Here is an 18581-nt window from a genome sequence, read left to right on the forward strand (position 1 = left end):
CTCCTGTGTAACGTTTGTGCAACCTAAATATGAGTGACATTCAGTCAGTGTAATTTTTTATTAGCCGGTGGTGACAGCGACATTAATTTCTCTATACCTCCTGTATAACGTTTGTGCATCCTAAATATCAGTGACATTTATTCAGTGTCATTTTTTATTAGGCGGTGGTGACAGCGATATTACTTGCGCTATACTTCCTGTATAACGTTTGCTCATCCTAATATTTGCTGTGACATTCAGTGTACTTTTTTCATAGACGCTGCGGACAGCGACAGTATCTGTGCTACATTTCCTGTTTAACATGGGCGCATCCTAAAAATATCTGTGACATTCTGTGTACTTTATTTGCACATACACTTACAAAACCCTCGCTACTATACGTGTGACATACTTGCAAGCATATATACCATTTAATGTGCGCAAGGTGAGCAGTAAGGGACGGGAAGGGGGTTGCCATGCTGCTGATGGTGCACGCAGAGGCCATGGCCGTGGGCGCGGTGAAACTGTGCCTGCTGCCAGAGCTCAAGAAGCACACTTATCCACAATACCTAGCTTCATTCCCCAGCTTGCAGGGCGGCGCAAGAAACCACTCTCGAATTCAGACCAGTGAGAACAGGTGGTCAGTTGGATTGCAGCAGATAATGCTTCTAGTCAGTTAAGGACCACCCTGTCTTTCACAAAGTCCAGTCTCAGTAGCCAAGAGTCTGGTCAGCAGAATCTTCACCCTGATCCTCCTTCCTCCCACCATGGAGAGCCTTGGCAAACAAGTGATCCCACACTCGGATATTCCAAGGAGCACTTTTCAGCGCCATTCCTTGATTTGGCCCTCTCGCCTAGGCCGCTTGAAAAGGGACATGAGATCTTGTGTCCTGATTGCCAACCTCTTGAGCATCCACAGTCACAAGAAGATGATGGTAAGGAACGGCAATTAGTGTTTCACGAGGTGGAAGATGATGATGAGACACAGTTGCCAATAAGTCAACCGCAATTAGTGTCTCAAGAGGTTGATGATGAGGATGAGACACAGTTGTCAATAACTGAGGTTGTTGTTAGGTCAACAAGTCAGGAGGATAACCAGAGTAAGGAAGTGGAAGAGGAGGGGGTGGACGATGAAGTCACTGACCCAACCTGGGAAGGTGGCAAGCCGAGCGAGGACAGCAGTACAGAGGGGGAGGGATCCACAGCACCGCAACAGGCTGGAAGAGGCAGTGGGGTGGCAAAAGGGAGAAAGCGGGCCACACCAAACAGGCCAGCAACTGTTCCACCCCCTTGCGGCAATCTCCCTTGCCAAGGGGTAGGTGTTCCGTCTGGCGCTTTTGCAACCTGTGCCGTACCAAAATGAGCAGGGGCCTGAACACTAGCAACCTCACCACCACCAGCATGATCCGCCACATGGCATCAAAGCACCCTAATAGGTGGGTCAAACTCCTGGGTCCACAATCAGTGTCTGCGGGTCACACCACTGCCTCCTCTTCCCATGTGTTATGTGCTGGCCAATGCCCTGTCCAAGACGCAGGCCTGGATGCCTCCTGCCATGCACTTGGACCTTCGCAAGCACAATTAGCTAGCACATCCACTTCTGTTTCCCAGCACAGCGTACAGATGTCTATACCCCAGGCCTTTGAACGAAAATATTCAGCCACCCACCCACAGGCCATAGCACTAAATGCGCACATTTCCAAATTGCTGGAAATGTTGCCATTTAGGCTTGTGGACACTGAGGCTTTCCGCAGTCTGATGGCAGTGGCTTTCCCGCGTATTAATGTCTAAATAGCTTTTTTCTCCATACATGGTCCTTTGTAAGGTCTTTGTAACCAGTAATGACAACCGTCTGATATTTGTAAATTCTTATATGCTGAATTCAAATATCACATTCTTTTATTCTAGTCTGGTCCAGTTTTCTTCCCACTAATCGTTTCTATTGTTTTCGATAACTGGTCAGTTTATCATGCATGAATTTAACATGTAATGTAAATTTGGGGTGCCCTCAAAATAACACACAGCCATTAATGTCTAAACTGCAGGAAACAAAAGTGAGTACACCCCTAAGTGCAAATAGCCAAATAGTGCCCAAAGTGTCAATATTTTTTGTGGCCAACATTATTTTTCAGCACTGCCTTAACTCTATTTGGCATGGAGTTAACTAGAGGTTCACAGGTTGCCACTAGAATCCTCTTCCGCACCTCCATGACGACATCACGGAGCTGGTGGATATTAGAGACTTTGCGCTCCTCCACCCACAGATACTCAATAGGGTTTAGGTCTGGAGACATGCTTGGCTAGTACAGCACCTTTACCCTCAGTTTCTTTAGCAAGGCAGTGGTCGTCTTGGAAGTGTGTTTGGGTCATTCTCATGATGGAATACTGCCCTGTGGCCCAGATTCTGAAGGGAGGGGAATCATGCTCTGCTTCAGTATGTTACAGTACATGTTGGCATTCATGGTTCCCTCAGTGAACTGTAGCTGCCCCCCACAGCCAGCAGCACTCATGCAGCCCCAAACTATGACACTACCACTAGGCAAGACACACTTGTTTTTGCACTCCTCACCTGGTTGCCGCCACAAATGCTTCACACCATCTGAACCAAATAAGTTTATCTTGGTCTCATCAGCAGGGGTTTCATTAGGTCAAAACAATCAGGGCTTGAACCCCTGATGTTTTGTCCAGTGCCCCGAATGTTATGCTGGCCTGGTAGCATTTTTTTTATTTATTTGACTATTCCAGGGATCTTTAATATTGATTGGACCTGGGAAACCCACCACAGATCATCCCCCCACCCCCCTTGCACTTGTTCCACTGATCCGCTGCTTGCGGGCTGCGGGGGCATGAGTTCAGTCACTTCGGTGCGCAATCCCGTCCTGCGGCGTGTGATCCCGTGAGACCCGTGGTTCTGGTTTGGGTTAGTTGTTCTGTAAATTTTATTATTTTCCCTTATAACATGGTTATAAGGGAAAATAATAGCATTCTTAATACAGAATGCTAAGTAAATTAGGGATGGAGGGGTTAAATAATAAATAAAAAAATTCACCTCATCCAATTGATCCCGCAGCTGGCATCGTCTTCTTGCTTCTTCTTTCAGGACCTGACGTCAGTGCAGGTCCTGCTGAATGAAGATATAAATTACGTCATCAAAGGTCCTTTTGCAGGTCCTGAAAGAAGAAGCAAGAAGACGATGCCGGCCGCGCGATCAAATGTATGAGGTGAGTTAATTATTTTTATTTTTTAACCCCTCAAGCCACATTTTAGTAAACATTCTGTATTAATAATGCTATTATTTTCCCTTATATCCCCATGTTATAAGGGAAAATAATACAGTTAATTGACTTTTATCAATTTACTAACATCATCTCCTAGCAACCATACATGAAAATCGCATTTCATCCGCACTTGCTTACGGATGCTATGCGATTTTCACGCATCCCCATTCATTTTTATGGGGCCTGCGTTGCGTGAAAAACACAGAATATAGAAAATGCTGCGATTTTCACGCAACGCACAAGTGATGCGTGGAAATCACTGCTCATCTGAACAGCCCCATTGAAGTGAATGGGTCAGGATTCAGTGCGGGTGCAATGCGTTCACCTCACGCATTCCCTTCAATCTACATTGCTGTAGCTTAACAGCATCGGCCGAAAAAACTAATCTTGCACAAACACAGATAATTTTTAACCACTGATTATGAATCCAAGCAGTTTTTTTTTACCCTAATGTTCTAACTAACACATGAATGAAGTACCATTAACCCCGTACTCATAAGCCTCATTTGTGCTCAGCTATGACAAGCATTTCTTTGTTATTGTGTATTTGTGCAGTTTGCCAAGAAACTGTTTGGGAAGTTTTCAAGATATTTTGGGACCGACTCCCGGACCAATCAGAATATCAGCACTGGATGCATTTGTGTGAAGAGGGCTCAATTCCAATATTTGAGATAGGCCATAAGTTCAGTCAATCAGATGATCATCACAAGTTAGTCAAAGAGGTAAATGAATAAAATATTATTTACATGTGTAACTCTTAAGCGTTTTTGAAATTGGGGTTAAGGCCTCATGCACATGACCATGTACACATTCCAGTCCTCAAGCAATGGATCCGCAAAATACAGATACCTTCCGTGGGCTTTCTACATTTTTATCACTCCCATTAGGAATGAGCAAATCGACTTTGGATGAAACATCCGAAGTCGATTCGCATAAAACTTTGTTCTAATACTGTGCTGAGCAGGAGACTTTGCGTAATAACATCATAAATTAATTTGTACTGTAAAAAAACATTTCCCGAAATCGGGTTCGGTTCCAAGTGGTGCCTTGGGAAATGTTTTTTTACAGTACAAATTAATTTATGAAGTTATTACGCAAAGTCTCGCGAGACTTCACGAAGCAATAATTTCGTCTTATCGAAGCCAATACATTCTAATACTGTACGGAGCTCCTGTATTAGAATAACGTTTTATGAAAATCGACTTTGGATGTTTCATCAGAAGTCGATTTGCTCATCCCTAACTTCCATCAATAGAAATGTCTGTTCTCGTGCACAATTTGGACAAGAATAGGACATGTTCTATAATTTGCAGAATGGCCACATGACTCTGAAAAAATATAAATGTTTGCATGAGCCTATAGAAATGTGTCAGTGTGCTATCCACAAAAAGTGCAAACAGCACACAGATAAAAAAAAGATACACTTGTGTGCATGAGGCTTTAAAGTCTATGGACACTTTTGGGACATATTTTTATGATTGCATTTTACAAATCTTGGGCTGAAATAATTTTTTCATTTGGTCCTTTTTTTTTTTTTTTTCAGTCATTTTTGAGATACAGGGGTTATGCTTGCTAAGTATCACTTCTCTGTCCTGTCAGCTGACGGCACATGTGAAACCTTATCTCAGATCTCCTGACCTCATAAACGTTCATTTAAGCCATATTCTTAATGGTTTGATAAGATTTAAGCTATAATGAGTGTCTATGAAGTCACGATATCAGAGAAAAGGCTTCACATGAGCCATCAGCTGACAGGACAGAGAACTGACTGATGTTTAACCCCTGTATCTCAAAAAAGACTGAAACTTTTTAATAAAGACTAAAGGATTGAGCTAAAATAAGTGTTTATGGGGTCAGGAGATGAAAGATAAGAACTACATATGAGCTTGCAAACAGAACGATTTCTAAACCTTTTATCTCAGAATGGCTGACTATTTTTAATAAAGAGCAATTGAAAGAATCATCATGAGCCCAAAATGATTAAAATGCAATCTTAAAAAATTGTCCAGAAGGCATAGCCTTTAATTAGTAAAAGATTAACTAAGTACTACAGCTTATAACGAAATACACCTTATCGATACTGGGAAGAAGTTTCATACATGGCTACTTTCACACTCGCGTTTTGGGTGGATCCGTCATGGATCTGCAAAAACTGATCCGTTACAATAATGCAACCGTTTGTATTATCTGTAACATAGCCATGACGGATCCGCCTTGAACACTATTAAAATTCAATGGAGGACGGATCCGTTTTCTATTGTGCCAGATTGTGTCATAGAAAACGGATCCGTCCCCTTTGACTTACATTGTGTGTCAGGACGGATCCGTTTGGCTCAGTTTCGTCAAGCGGACAGCAAAATGCTGCACGCAGCGTTTTGATGTCCGCCTCCAGAGTAGAATGGTGACTAAACGGAGACAAACTGTTGCATTCTGAGCGGATCCTTTTCCATTCAGAATGCATTAGGGCAAAACTGATCCGTTTCGGACCGCTTGTGAGAGCCCATGACAGATCTCACAAACGGAAAGCCAAAACGCGAGTGTAGTCTCAGATTACTATATGGTGACAATTCTTCACTTTAGAGATGAACAACTTCTGCAAAAATCCATCTCACCGTTAAAATAAACATGCCATTCATGTTTACAGGGGATGACGATTAAGACACTATATACAGTACTGTGTAAGGCCAGCATTACTCTTCTGGTGGTTATTCATATTAGAATAGACAAAACTGCGCCCAACCCACCATTTTCTACCCGATTTTCTGCTCTTATAGAGATCACATAGAACAATGTTTATAACTGTTTGGCAAAAGCTGTTTTACATCACACTGCCTACGTTCACAGCTATAATTACTCTCTTACAGAAACTTGCTATGACTAAACATGAAGCAAGCAGGTAGGTCACTATATACTATTATACTATATTTGACTCAAATATCACTCTCAATCCTTTCATATTCATCCCTGCAGCTATTATGGAGGCAATGCCTATTGCAATGAGTTTAAAACATTTTACAGTTTCAATATCCATTACAAGCCAACCTTTAATCGTAAATCTATGACTGCATTATTACTAATGTGACTATTACCATTGTTATGTTATGACATGTTAGCAGCTTCTGTACCCATGGGGCTTTTTTCCTTGGATCCCACTCTGTATGGTCCGCCTCTACCCTACTGAAGACTTCAATATGTTTTTTCGTTTTAACCTTTATAACATAGCTTAATTACATGATGTCATTATTCATAATTAATTTTGCTGTTTTTAATTCCTGCTGTAAGTTCTTGCAGTGATTGGACATGTGGGTAAGTTACTATGCTTTCATACTTTAACTAATGCATATTTAGGATGTTGTTGATGAGAAGATTACTGGTGTCCACCAAAAACAAGTACCAAATTCAATTAATTGATTTGTGGCTGGGTGAAAACTACCAAGTATTCTAAATACCCATGCTAGTGACCCAAGGCCTCCTATCATAAAAGTATCCATTGCAACTGATAAGGAGTCTATGAAAAAATAGACCTAACCCAAGCTAGAGGTTGAAGGTCCCCCCGCCCCAGGATTTCATATTGACAGCCAAAGAATAGGACATTCATATGTGATTAGTGGGAAGTCCCACCCCTGAGACCCCTAACTGTTCTGATATGGGGGGAGTGTGATTGACAAGTAATAGCAACAGACAGGAGGGTACTTTTGATCTATGTTATGGGATGGGGTCCCTTCTGCTCGATGAACACCACAGCAGCAAACAACCTATGAGATTGAAATAATAGATGGTTGTGTACAAAGTTATTATTTTTGTATCAAGGGCTTTTATTTTATCTGGAAGAATGAAAGGTCATTGGTCAGTGACTCATGAAGACTGATGGGCTCAGATGATATAGGGTTAAAAATTTAAAGAGGACCTGTCACCACTGCAGATCGTTCTCTTTTAGTAAATAATTATATTCCACATGAATTGACAATTCTGGAGCATCTATTTTTAAGACTCTATGTTGTGCCATTCTTCTTTTCTTGATAGAAGTTTAGGAATAAAGGTACAGATGGGAGTTACCAGTCGGTAGTGTGTTCCTGCAGGGAACCATCTGTTCCTTTATTCATAAACGTCTAGCAGGAATAAGAGAAGAACAGTACAACATAGAGTCATAAGAATAGATGTTCCAGAACTGTTTTAACATGAAAGAAGGGATGTAAATGAGCTCTTAACAAGCCCTGCCTCTGATGTCACCAGACTTAAGGCAGATATCCTATAAGTCAATGATCGACCCTATAAATAGGCCTTGACTCTGATATTAAATAAGCCAGCACCTCATCTGCAGACAGCTGTTTCGGGGTGAAAGTGCAGAGCAGAGAGTACTGGATTAACTGGATGAAAGGCCAGGATTTGGGGGGTATTATCACTCCTTATGTAGAATGCCTTAATCGTTCCAAGTCATGTCTCAAGGCCTATTTAAAGATTCAAACACTGACTTAGAATGACTGCCTTACATCTGGTTTACTCTTTCTCACAAGGACTGCTGTCCATGCCCCCTCTTTCTCACATAGACCATTCCAAATTCTCCCCTTTTTTTCAAGTCTGCTCTCCCATGCCATCTTTCTCTTTCTCACTCACACTGTTCCCAATGCCCCTTAACTCACACAGGCTGTACCCCATGATGAACCCTTATTCACAAAGATTTCTTCGCATGGTCTTCCCTCTCACACAGAGTGCTCCTTATGACTCCCTTACTCTCATGGACCCCCTCTAACACAGGGTTGCTGTCCTTGTCCCCTTTCTCATACAGACTTCTCTCCATGCCTCTTCTCTTTCACAGACTGCTTTCCATGTTACCTATGCCACCTCCCACAGACTGCTTTATAAGCTCCCCCACCAGACATTTTGCTGCCCATTGTGTCCCCCTTTCTCACATACTGCTCCCCGTGGTTCCCCCTCACTTTCTCACATACTGCTCCCCGTGGTTCCCCCTCACTTTCTCACATACTGCTCCCCGTGGTTCCCCCTCACTTTCTCACATACTGCTCCCCGTGGTTCCCCCTCACTTTCTCACATACTGCTCCCCGTGGTTCCCCCTCACTTTCTCACATACTGCTCCCCGTGGTTCCCCCTCACTTTCTCACATACTGCTCCCCGTGGTTCCCCCTCACTTTCCCCTTATACGGCTTCCCTCCAATTTTTTTTTATATGCTGCTCCCCGTAGTTCCCCCTCACAAATTGGTCTTCATGGTTTCCTGCATCTTCATCACATACTACTCCCCATAGAGACACCCTCTCCTATACAGACTCGTAACTCTTGCCTGAAGATCTCCTCCAGCTTCTTCAAGTCTGTATCTTCCTTCTCTGTGGTCTTCTTTTGCTAATTGTCCTTCTCATCTGTGATGCTCATGCAGGATTTTTACTATTTGGCTAATATGCCATAAGGTCTTTCTCCCACTTGAGGAACTTTACATACAAATAAGTTAGAAATAAAGTGGTTCCATGTGATTCATGGTAAATCACAGCATATCCAATGCAACTGTGTTTCTAACCTAGTTCTATGAATATTGGAGCTTAAATTTTGTGCAAGTTATGGCAAAAAAGCTTTTTCAGAACCCCTCAAGGATAGGTCGTCAATATCAAACTCCTAGAAAAAACCCTTACGTTGTTTTAAGGATGGTTAAGACATAGATATTTCATTACAATTTCTTAGCAAAGGATACCAAACCTGTTGAGACCTCTTCAAGTTTAGACTTTTTTTTATCTTACTTTGAATACCACTCAGAAAAGACGTTGCTCTATGGCTTCATCTGTGCAGGTAAGAAGCAGCTATAATGCTTAGTAAATTTATGTAATATTCCAGTGAAATCCTAGTTTGCTAGTTAGACAAATAGGAAACAATACTTTTGTAACATGTATGCTGAGGTTGCAGTAACATTATGGAACTGGAGACAGGTGCAAACTCAGATATTTATTGGACAATAAAGAGCATAAAAGTAATATAAAAACATAAAATTGTGTCTTTTATTGAATGCAAGGATATGCCTACATGCCAATGTTTTAATGAGCATTTCCTGGTCATAAAAAGTCACATGTGAGGCCTCGTTCACATTTCCGTGTCAGTGTCACGTCCATAAAAAAAGGGTGCGTGTTTCATCCATGAAGATGTCCGTGAAGGATCCGTGGTTTGTCCGTGTGTCTGTTTTTATCATGCGTGTGTCATCCGTAATTCACTGACGTTGCTCAGCTAAAATTTTATTTCCAAAGAATCTCCTATTAGTCATCAGTGAAAAACAGACACAACACGGATGCGTGTCAGTGATTTTCACGGACCCATAGACTTCAATGGGCATGCTTGGTCCACATCACGGATCAAAGTAGTGCATGTCCCCATGATTTTTTTTACTGACCCACAGTCAGTAAAAAAAATACTGAAGTGTGAACAGACACATTTAAATCAGTGGGTGCTTGTGCTGTCTGCAGAAATGCGGACAGCACTCATCAGTGAAAAATAGAAATGTGAACGAGGCCTAAAAGATGTAACTTTGTTGTGCAATTTTCTTTAATTTATTTTTTTTTGCCTTAGAATTTCGTTCTGCGCTGGAGGTGTTGAATCGCATATGTCTCCCATTGCAATGTATCAGGCCTCATGCATATGACTGTATCTGTTTTGCGATCCATAAATCACGGATCCGCAAAATACAGATACCGTCATTGTTGCATCTGCATTTTTTACAGACCTGTTGACTTCAGTGGGTCAATGGTCCACATTCTGTCTTTCTGCAGAATGGATATATGGATGCAGAAAGCACACAGATGATCTGCAATTTGCAGATTGCATAATACATACGATGATGTGCATGAGGTCTTAATGTGACAAAGGCTGCATTTATTTACAACTTTATTGTAATCAGATGTCACCAATATAAATACTGCAACACGATGCATGTCAATGGATAATTGTGTTGCTTTGCCCTAGACTTAAGGTTTCCAATGCTGCAAAGTATTATTCCATGTAGAATGATCTTAGGCTACTTTCACACGGGGGCTCACAAGCGGCCCCGAACGCATCCGTACTGCCCTAATGCATTCTGAGTGGATGCGGATCCGCTCAGAATGCATCAGTCTGGCAGCGTTCAGCCTCCGCTCCGCTCAGCAGGCGGACACCTGAACGCAGCTTGCAGCGTTCGGGTGTCCGCCTGGCCGTGCGGAGGCGTGCGGATCCGTCCAGACTTACAATGTAAGTCAATGGGGACGGATCCGTTTGAAGATGACACACTATGGCTCAATCTTCAAACGGATCCGTCCCCCATTGACTTTACATTGAAAGTCTGGACGGATCCGTCTGCGGCTACTTTCACACTTAGAAATTTTTTAACAATATAATGCAGACGGATCCGTACTGAACTGAGCCACTGTCTGCATTATATGAGCGGATCCGTCTCAGATGGATCCGCTCTGAACGCAAGTGTGAAAGTAGCCTTATACTATAGAAAGAACAGATGCCACAAGACACATCAAACTGTGCCTTAAAAAATGTCTAATTTTGCCACAGTAGTATTTTACATGTGTTCAACGCTACATGTGAGTGAGTACTGTTATTTGGTGTGATAAACCTGGCAAATTATCCCCAAACCAAGCAGTGATCTGATATTTTTTACTTTAAGGCCCCTTTCACACGGGCGAGTTTTCCGTGCGGGTGCGATGCGTGCGGTGAACGCATTGCACCCGCACTGAATCCTGACCCATTCATTTCTATGAGACTGTGCACACGAGCGGTGATTTTCACGCATCACTTGTGCGTTGCGTGAAAATCGCAGCATGCTCCTCTTTGTGCGTTTTTCACGTAACGCAGGCCCTATAGAAATGAATGGGGTTGCGTGAAAATCGCATGCATCCGCAAGCAAGTGCGGATGCGGTGCGATTTTCACGCATGGGTTCTAGGTGACAGTCTATTCACTGTATTATTTTCCCTTATAACATGGTTATAAGGGAAAATAATAGCATTCTGAATACAGAATGCTTTGTATAATAGTGCTGGAGGGGTTAAAAATAATAAAAAAAGTTAACTCACCTTCTCCTCTTGTTAGCGCAGATGCCGGTCTGTTCTTTATCTGTGGCTGAAGGACCTTTGATGACGTCAGATCACATGCTCCATCACCATGGTGATGGACCATGTGATTGGAGCATGTGATCTGACGTCACCTCAGGTCATTCAGTCCACAGCTAAAGAACAGAGTGGCATCTGCGCGAACAAGAGGAGAAGGTGAGTTAACTTTTTTATTATTTTTAACCCTTCCAGCACTATTATACAAAGCATTCTGTAGTCAGAATGCTATTATTTTCCCTTATAACCATGTTATAAGGGAAAATAATACAATCTTCAGAACATCAATCCCAAGCCCGAACTTCTGTGAAGAAGTTCGGGTCTGGGTACCAAACATGCGCGATTTTTCTCACGCGAGTGCAAAACGCATGACAATGTTTTGCACTCGCGCAGAAAAATCGCGCATTTTCCCGCAACGCACCCGCCTCTTATCCGGGCAAAAAACATGACGCCCGTGTGAAAGAGGCCTAAGGCCCCTTTCACACGAGCAAGTTTTCCACGCGGGTGCATTGAGTGACGTGAACGCATAGCACCCGCACTGAATCCTGACCCATTCATTTCAATGTGTCTGTGTACTCATCAGTTCTGCGTTGCGTGAAAAAGGCAGCATGTTCTATATTCTGTGTTTTTCACGCAGCCCTGGCCCCATAGAAGTGAATGGGGCTTCAGTGAAAAACGCATTGCATCCGGAAGCAAGTGCGGGTGCGATGCGTTTTTTCACTGATGTTGCTAGGAGATGTTGTTTGTAAACCTTCAGTTTTTTATCACGCGCGTGAAAAACGCATCAAAACACATTGCACTTGCGCGGAAAAAACTGAACAACTGAACGCAATCACAGACAAAACTCACTGAACTTGCTTGCAAAATGGTGCGAGTTTCACTGAACGCACCCTGAACGCATCCAGTCCTAATCCGTCACGCTCGTGTGAAAGAGGCCAAAGGGGCAAAGATAATAAATATGCATTTGGGATTTGGATGACTTTTTAAGTCACTTTTCAGCCTTTCTATGACTGGTCCACCACAGTAAAAGCTGCTTTTACAGCGAATTCTCTGTTTGAGCTTATAGAGGGGGTCAGGGTAGAGGCCCACCTCTAATGTATATATGCCCTTATAGGGCATATAGACAGGGGTATTGTTTATGAAATAGCCCCTTTAATGGAAGTGAGATAAACAATCGTCAAGGCAAATGTGCTTTAAAGGGGTTCTCTGGGAGTGAGTTAAATTGTCCGCCACGCAACTTGTCCTAGAATTTGAGCAGGAGTGGTTGCCATAGCCTGCAGGCTTCAGGGGGTTGCAAATGTTTCCTAAGGGTATAGTGACATTGGATGGTCGCTGCGTGACAGGGCCTTGGACACATACAGTGGCGTGGAAACATTTGGGCATCTCTGGTCAAAATTACTGCTACTGTGAACAGTTAAGCAAATTGAAGATAAAATGATCTCCAAAGGGCATGAAGTTAAAGTTGACACATACCCCTTGTATTTTAAGCAAAAACTAATTTTTATTTTCATCTTTTACATTTTCAAAATAACAAAAAAGGAAAAGGTCCTGAGGCAAAACCTTGGACACCCTCCGTGGTTAATACCTAGTACTACCCCCTTTGGAAAGTATCACAGCTTGTGAATGCTTTTTTATTGCAAGCCGATTTTTGTTTTAAGGGATTTTCATCCATTCTTCCTTGCCAAAGTCTTTCAGTTCTGTGAGATTCCTGGACTGTCTTGCATGCACTGCTCTTTTGAGGTCTATTCACAGATTTTCAATGATGTTCAGATCAGGGGACTGTGAGGGCCATGGTAAAACCTTGTTTAGGATTATTATCCATTTGTAGAAGCCATCCTCTTTTCAACTTCAGCTTTTTTACACTTGGTGTTATGTTTGCTTCCAGAATTTGCTGGAATTTCATTAATTCATTCTTCTTTCTACCCATGCAATTTTCCCTGTGCCATTGGCTGAAATACAACCCCAAAGCATAATTGATCCTCCCCCATGCTTAATGGTTGGAGAGGTGTTCTTTTCATGAAATTCTGTGCTATTTTTTCTTAAACATACCTTTGCTCATTGTGGCCAAAGAGTTATATTTTGACCTCATTGGTCCACAGGACTTGTTTCCAAAATGCATCAGGCTTGTTTAGAATTTCTTTGGCAAACGTCTGGCGTTGAATTTTGTGGTGAGCACGCAGGAGAGGATTTCTTCTGATTACTTCCATGAACTCCATATTTGTGCAGATGTCGCTGAACAGCAGAACAATGTACCGCAACTTAAGAGTCTGCTAAATTTTCCTGAAGGTATTTTGCAGTCAAGCGGGGGTTACGATTTTCCTTTCTAGAAATCTTACGAGTAGCTGTCTCTGAGATTCTTTCTGGTCTTCCAGACCTTTTCTTGACCTCCACTATTCCTATTACCTGCCATTTCTTAATTACATTCTGAACTGAGGAAATGGCAGCCTAAAAGGCTTTGCTATTGTCTTATAGCCTTCTCCTGCTTTGTGGGCCTCATTTTTGAGTTTTAGGTAGCTGCTTAGAAGAACCCATGGCTGCTGTTTTTTGGGACACGGTTAGAGGAGTGTGGATATTTATAAAGCTTTGGAAATTACTTCATCTGGCCATTCTTAACGATGATTGTGATCAAGCCTTAACCCTAAATGGCTATTTAAGGTCTGAGACCTCTGTTAAAGTTATCTGAATGCACAAATTTCCTTGTTACACCATACTTTTGCAAGGTACTCCTTTCCTTTTTATATCTTTATAATTGTTATAATAATTTATTATTATAATAAACCAAAATACACTGATGTTGCTTAAAATGTTGAAAAGTGTGTTTCATCTTTAACTGTATGCTTTTTGGAGATTATTTAATCTTCAACTTGCTTAACTGTTCACAGTAACAGTAATTTTGACCAGGGGTGCCCAAACCACTGTTATAGGCTATTACCAATAGATGATGATTCCAGTGTTCTCAGTGATTCTTTTAAAACATCTTTCTATTTAATGAATTTTTTTGAGAATGTGTTGTGATTCTGGTCTTAACCCCTTCAAGACAAAGTCAGTTTTCACCATAAGGACCAAGTCACATTTTGCTAATCGGACATGTTTCACTTTATGTGGTAATAACTCTGGAACACTTTTGCTTATATAAGCGATTCTGACATTGTTTTCTTGTGACATATTGTACTTCATGTTGGTGGTAAATTTGAATCAATACATTTCACTTTTATTTATAAAAAAAATTACATAATTTGGAAAAATTCTAATTGAATTGAAATTTGAATGTCTCTGCTTTTAAAGCAGAATGTGATACCTCATAAAATAGTTATTACTTTACACTTCCCAGATGTCTACTTCATGTTGGCATCATCTTGTAAATGTTATTTTATTTTTTTAGGACGATTCCTCATTTTTTTATTTTTTTATTTCCAAAACCTACTTTTTTAACCCCTTAAGGACCAGGCTCATTTTCACCTTAAGGACCAGGCCATTTTTTGCAAATCTGACCAGTGTCACTTTAAGTGCTCATAACTTTAAAACGCTTCGACTTACCCAGGCCGTTCTGAGATTGTTTTTTCGTCACATATTGTACTTCATGACACTGCTAAAATTGGGTCAAAAAAGTTAATTTTTTTGCATAAAAAAATACATTTTTTACCAAAAATTTTGAAAAATTAGCAAATTTCAAAGTTTCAGTTTCTCTACTCCTGTAATACATAGTAATACCCCCAAAAATTGTGATGACTTTACATTCCCCATATGTCTACTTCATGTTTGTAGCATTTTGGGAATGATATTTTATTTTTTGGGGATGTTACAAGGCTTAGAAGTTTAGAAGCAAATTTTGAAATTTTTGAGAAATCTTCAAAATCCCACTTTTTATGGACCAGTTCAGGTTTGCAGTCATATTGTGAGGCTTAGATAATAGAAACCTCCCAAAAATGACCCCATTCTAGAAACTACACCCCTCAAGGTATTCAAAACTGTTTTTTCAAACTTCATTAACCCTTTAGGTCTTCCACAAGAGTTGATGGCAGATGGAGAAACAATTTTGAAATTTCTATTTTTTGGAAAATTTTCCAATATAATCAATTTTTTCCAGGAGTAAAACAAGGGTTAACTGCCAAACAACACTCAAAATGGGTTGCCCTGATTCTGTAGTTTGCAGAAACACCCCATATGTGGTTGTAAACTACTGTTTGGCCGAACGGTAGCACATAGAAGGAGGGGAACACCATATGGGTTTTGGAAGGCAGATTTTGCAGGACTGGTTTTGTTTATACCATGTCCCATTTGAAGCCCCCTGTTGCACCCCTAGAATAGAAATTTCAAAAAAGTGACTCCATCTAAGAAAGTACACCCCTCAAGGTATTCAAAACTGGGTTTACAAACTTTGTTAACCCTTTAGGTGTTCCACAAGAGTTAATGGCAGATGGAGAAACAATTTTGAAATTTCTATTTTTTGGAAAATTTTCCAATATAATCAATTTTTTCCAGGAGTAAAACAAGGGTTAACTGCCAAACAACACTCAAAATGGGTTGCCCTGATTCTGTAGTTTACAGAAACACCCCATATGTGGTCGTAAACTACTATTTGGCCGAACGGGAGCACATAGAAGGAGGGGAACACCATATGGGTTTTGGAAGGCAGATTTTGCTGGACTGGTTTTGTTTATACCATGTCCCATTTGAAGCCCCCTGTTGCACCCCTAGAATAGAAATTTCAAAAAAGTGACTCCATCTAAGAAAGTACACCCCTCAAGGTATTCAAAACTGGGTTTACAAACTTTGTTAACCCTTTAGGTGTTCCACAAGAGTTAATGGCAGATGGAGAAACAATTTTGAAATTTCTATTTTTTGGAAAATTTTCCAATATAATCAATTTTTTCCAGGAGTAAAACAAGGGTTAACTGCCAAACAACACTCAAAATGGGTTGCCCTGATTCTGTAGTTTGCAAAAACACCCCATATGTGGTCGTAAACTACTGTTTGGCCGAACGGTAGCACATAGAAGGAGGGGAACACCATATGGGTTTTGGAAGGCAGATTTTGCAGGACTGGTTTTGTTTATACCATGTCCCATTTGAAGCCCCCTGTTGCACCCCTAGAATAGAAATTTCAAAAAAGTGACTCCATCTAAGAAAGTACACCCCTCAAGGTATTCAAAACTGGGTTTACAAACTTTGTTAACCCTTTAGGTGTTCCACAAGAGTTAATGGCAGATGGAGAAACAATTTTGAAATTTCTATTTTTTGGAAAATTTTCCAATATAATAAATTTTTTCCAGGAGTAAAACAAGGGTTAACTGCCAAACAACACTCAAAATGGGTTGCCCTGATTCTGTAGTTTGCAAAAACACCCCATATGTGGTCGTAAACTACTGTTTGGCCGAACGGTAGCACATAGAAGGAGGGGAACACCATATGGGTTTTGGAAGGCAGATTTTGCAGGACTGGTTTTGTTTATACCATGTCCCATTTGAAGCCCCCTGTTGCACCCCTAGAATAGAAATTTCAAAAAAGTGACTCCATCTAAGAAAGTACACCCCTCAAGGTATTCAAAACTGGGTTTACAAACTTTGTTAACCCTTTAGGTGTTCCACAAGAGTTAATGGCAGATGGAGAAACAATTTAGAAATTTCTATTTTTTGGAAAATTTTCCAATATAATCAGTTTTTTCCAGGAGTAAAACAAGGGTTAACTGCCAAACAAAACTCAAAATGGGTTGCCCTGATTCTGTAGTTTGCAAAAACACCCCAAATGTGGTCGTAAACTACTGTTTGGCTAAACGGCAGGACATAGAAGAAGGGGAACGCCATACGGTTTTTGGAAGGCAGATTTTGCTGGACTGGTTTATTTACACCATGTACCCTTTCAAGCCCCCTGATGCACCCCTAGAGTAGAAACTCCATAAAAGTGACCCCATCTAGGAAACTACGGGATAAGGTGGTTGTTGTTTTGGGACAATTTTTGGGGTAAATTAGATTTTTGGTTGCTCTATATTACTCTTTTTTGAGGCAATGTAACAAAAAAATTTAATTCTAAAATTGTTTCTACATTCGCTATTTAGTTTTGTGGAACACCTAAAGGGTTAACATAGTTTGTAAAGTAATTTTTGAATACCTTGAGGGGTGTAGTTTCTTAGATGGGGTCACTTTTTTGGAGTTTCTAGTCTAGGCTACATCAGGGGGGGCTTCTAATGGGACATGGTGTAAAAAAAAAAAACTGTCCATCAAAATCTGCCTTCCAGAAACCGTATGGAGTTCCCTTCGTTCTATGCCCTGCCGTGCGGCTATATAGCCATTTACGACCACATATGGGGTGTTTCTGCAAACTACATAATTGGGGCAATAAATGTTTAGTTTTGTTTGGCTGTTAACCCTTGCTTTATTACCGGCAAAATGGATTTAAATTTAAATTTTGCCCAAAAATAGGTGTTTTGGCACCGTTTTTATTTTATATTTTTAACACCGTTCATCCGAGGCGTTTGGTAAAAAGTTATTTTTATAGCGACGACTTTTACGCACGCGACGATGCCCAATATGTATGGCTCTCAGACTTTGGAGACACTAAGCAGGCATCCTAAAACTGCGGCCCTCCAGATGTTGTAAAACTACAATTCCCACCATGCCCTGATGATGGCTGTAGGTTGTCTGGGCATGCTGGGAGTTATAGTTTTACAACATCTGGAGGGCCGCAGTTTGAGGATGCCTGCACTAAAACTAATATTTTTTGGGGAAAGAAAAATTGTTTTCGTGTCTCCAAAGTCTGAGAGCCATAGTGTTTTATGTTCTCTAGTGAACTGTTGGGGATTATAAAAATTTAGTACTCCATGGAAGTGTGATACTCCCTGAAGCAATCGATAATGCAGAGGCCCGGATGATCGGGGCACGTGTCACATTGAGTTGTGGTGTCCTTCCGTATCCCCCTCTTGTGACACACTCTGCACTTTTTTTGGGTTCGTCCCTTCTTTCCAGTATGGGGGACCACACCTGGAAAGTGTTGGCCAGGGACGATCCGGGCGCCTCCAGTTCCCGAGGTACTCCGGCCTGCTCTTTCCCGGTCCGAAAAGATCAGGTCTTTGAGGACTGCCTCATAGAATTGGAGGAATGTCCCTGTGCTGCCAGCGCTTCGGGATAGTACAAAAGAGTTGTACATGGCAACCTGCACCATGTAGACCGCAACTTTTTTGTACCATGCCCGGGTTTTGCGCATGGCGTTATATGGCGTGAGGACTTGATCAGAGAGATCAACTCC

General features: G+C 41.3%; 1 protein-coding gene across 1 annotated transcript in view; it reads left to right on the forward strand.

Moving 5' to 3' along the window:
- Positions 1 to 18581, forward strand: part of IMPG2 (interphotoreceptor matrix proteoglycan 2) — an 87771-nt gene that overhangs the window by 29729 nt on the left and 39461 nt on the right. Inside the window, exons 4-9 of the mRNA XM_044285576.1 lie at positions 3813 to 3979; positions 6122 to 6153; positions 6540 to 6563; positions 9019 to 9051; positions 9166 to 9229; positions 11474 to 11499. Coding sequence (XP_044141511.1) covers positions 3813 to 3979; positions 6122 to 6153; positions 6540 to 6563; positions 9019 to 9051; positions 9166 to 9229; positions 11474 to 11499 — 346 coding nt within the window. The remainder of the gene's footprint in view (positions 1 to 3812; positions 3980 to 6121; positions 6154 to 6539; positions 6564 to 9018; positions 9052 to 9165; positions 9230 to 11473; positions 11500 to 18581) is intronic.

This window comes from Bufo gargarizans, chromosome 3 (assembly GCF_014858855.1).
Source record: "Bufo gargarizans isolate SCDJY-AF-19 chromosome 3, ASM1485885v1, whole genome shotgun sequence".
In the NCBI taxonomy this organism is placed as follows: domain Eukaryota; kingdom Metazoa; phylum Chordata; class Amphibia; order Anura; family Bufonidae; genus Bufo; species Bufo gargarizans.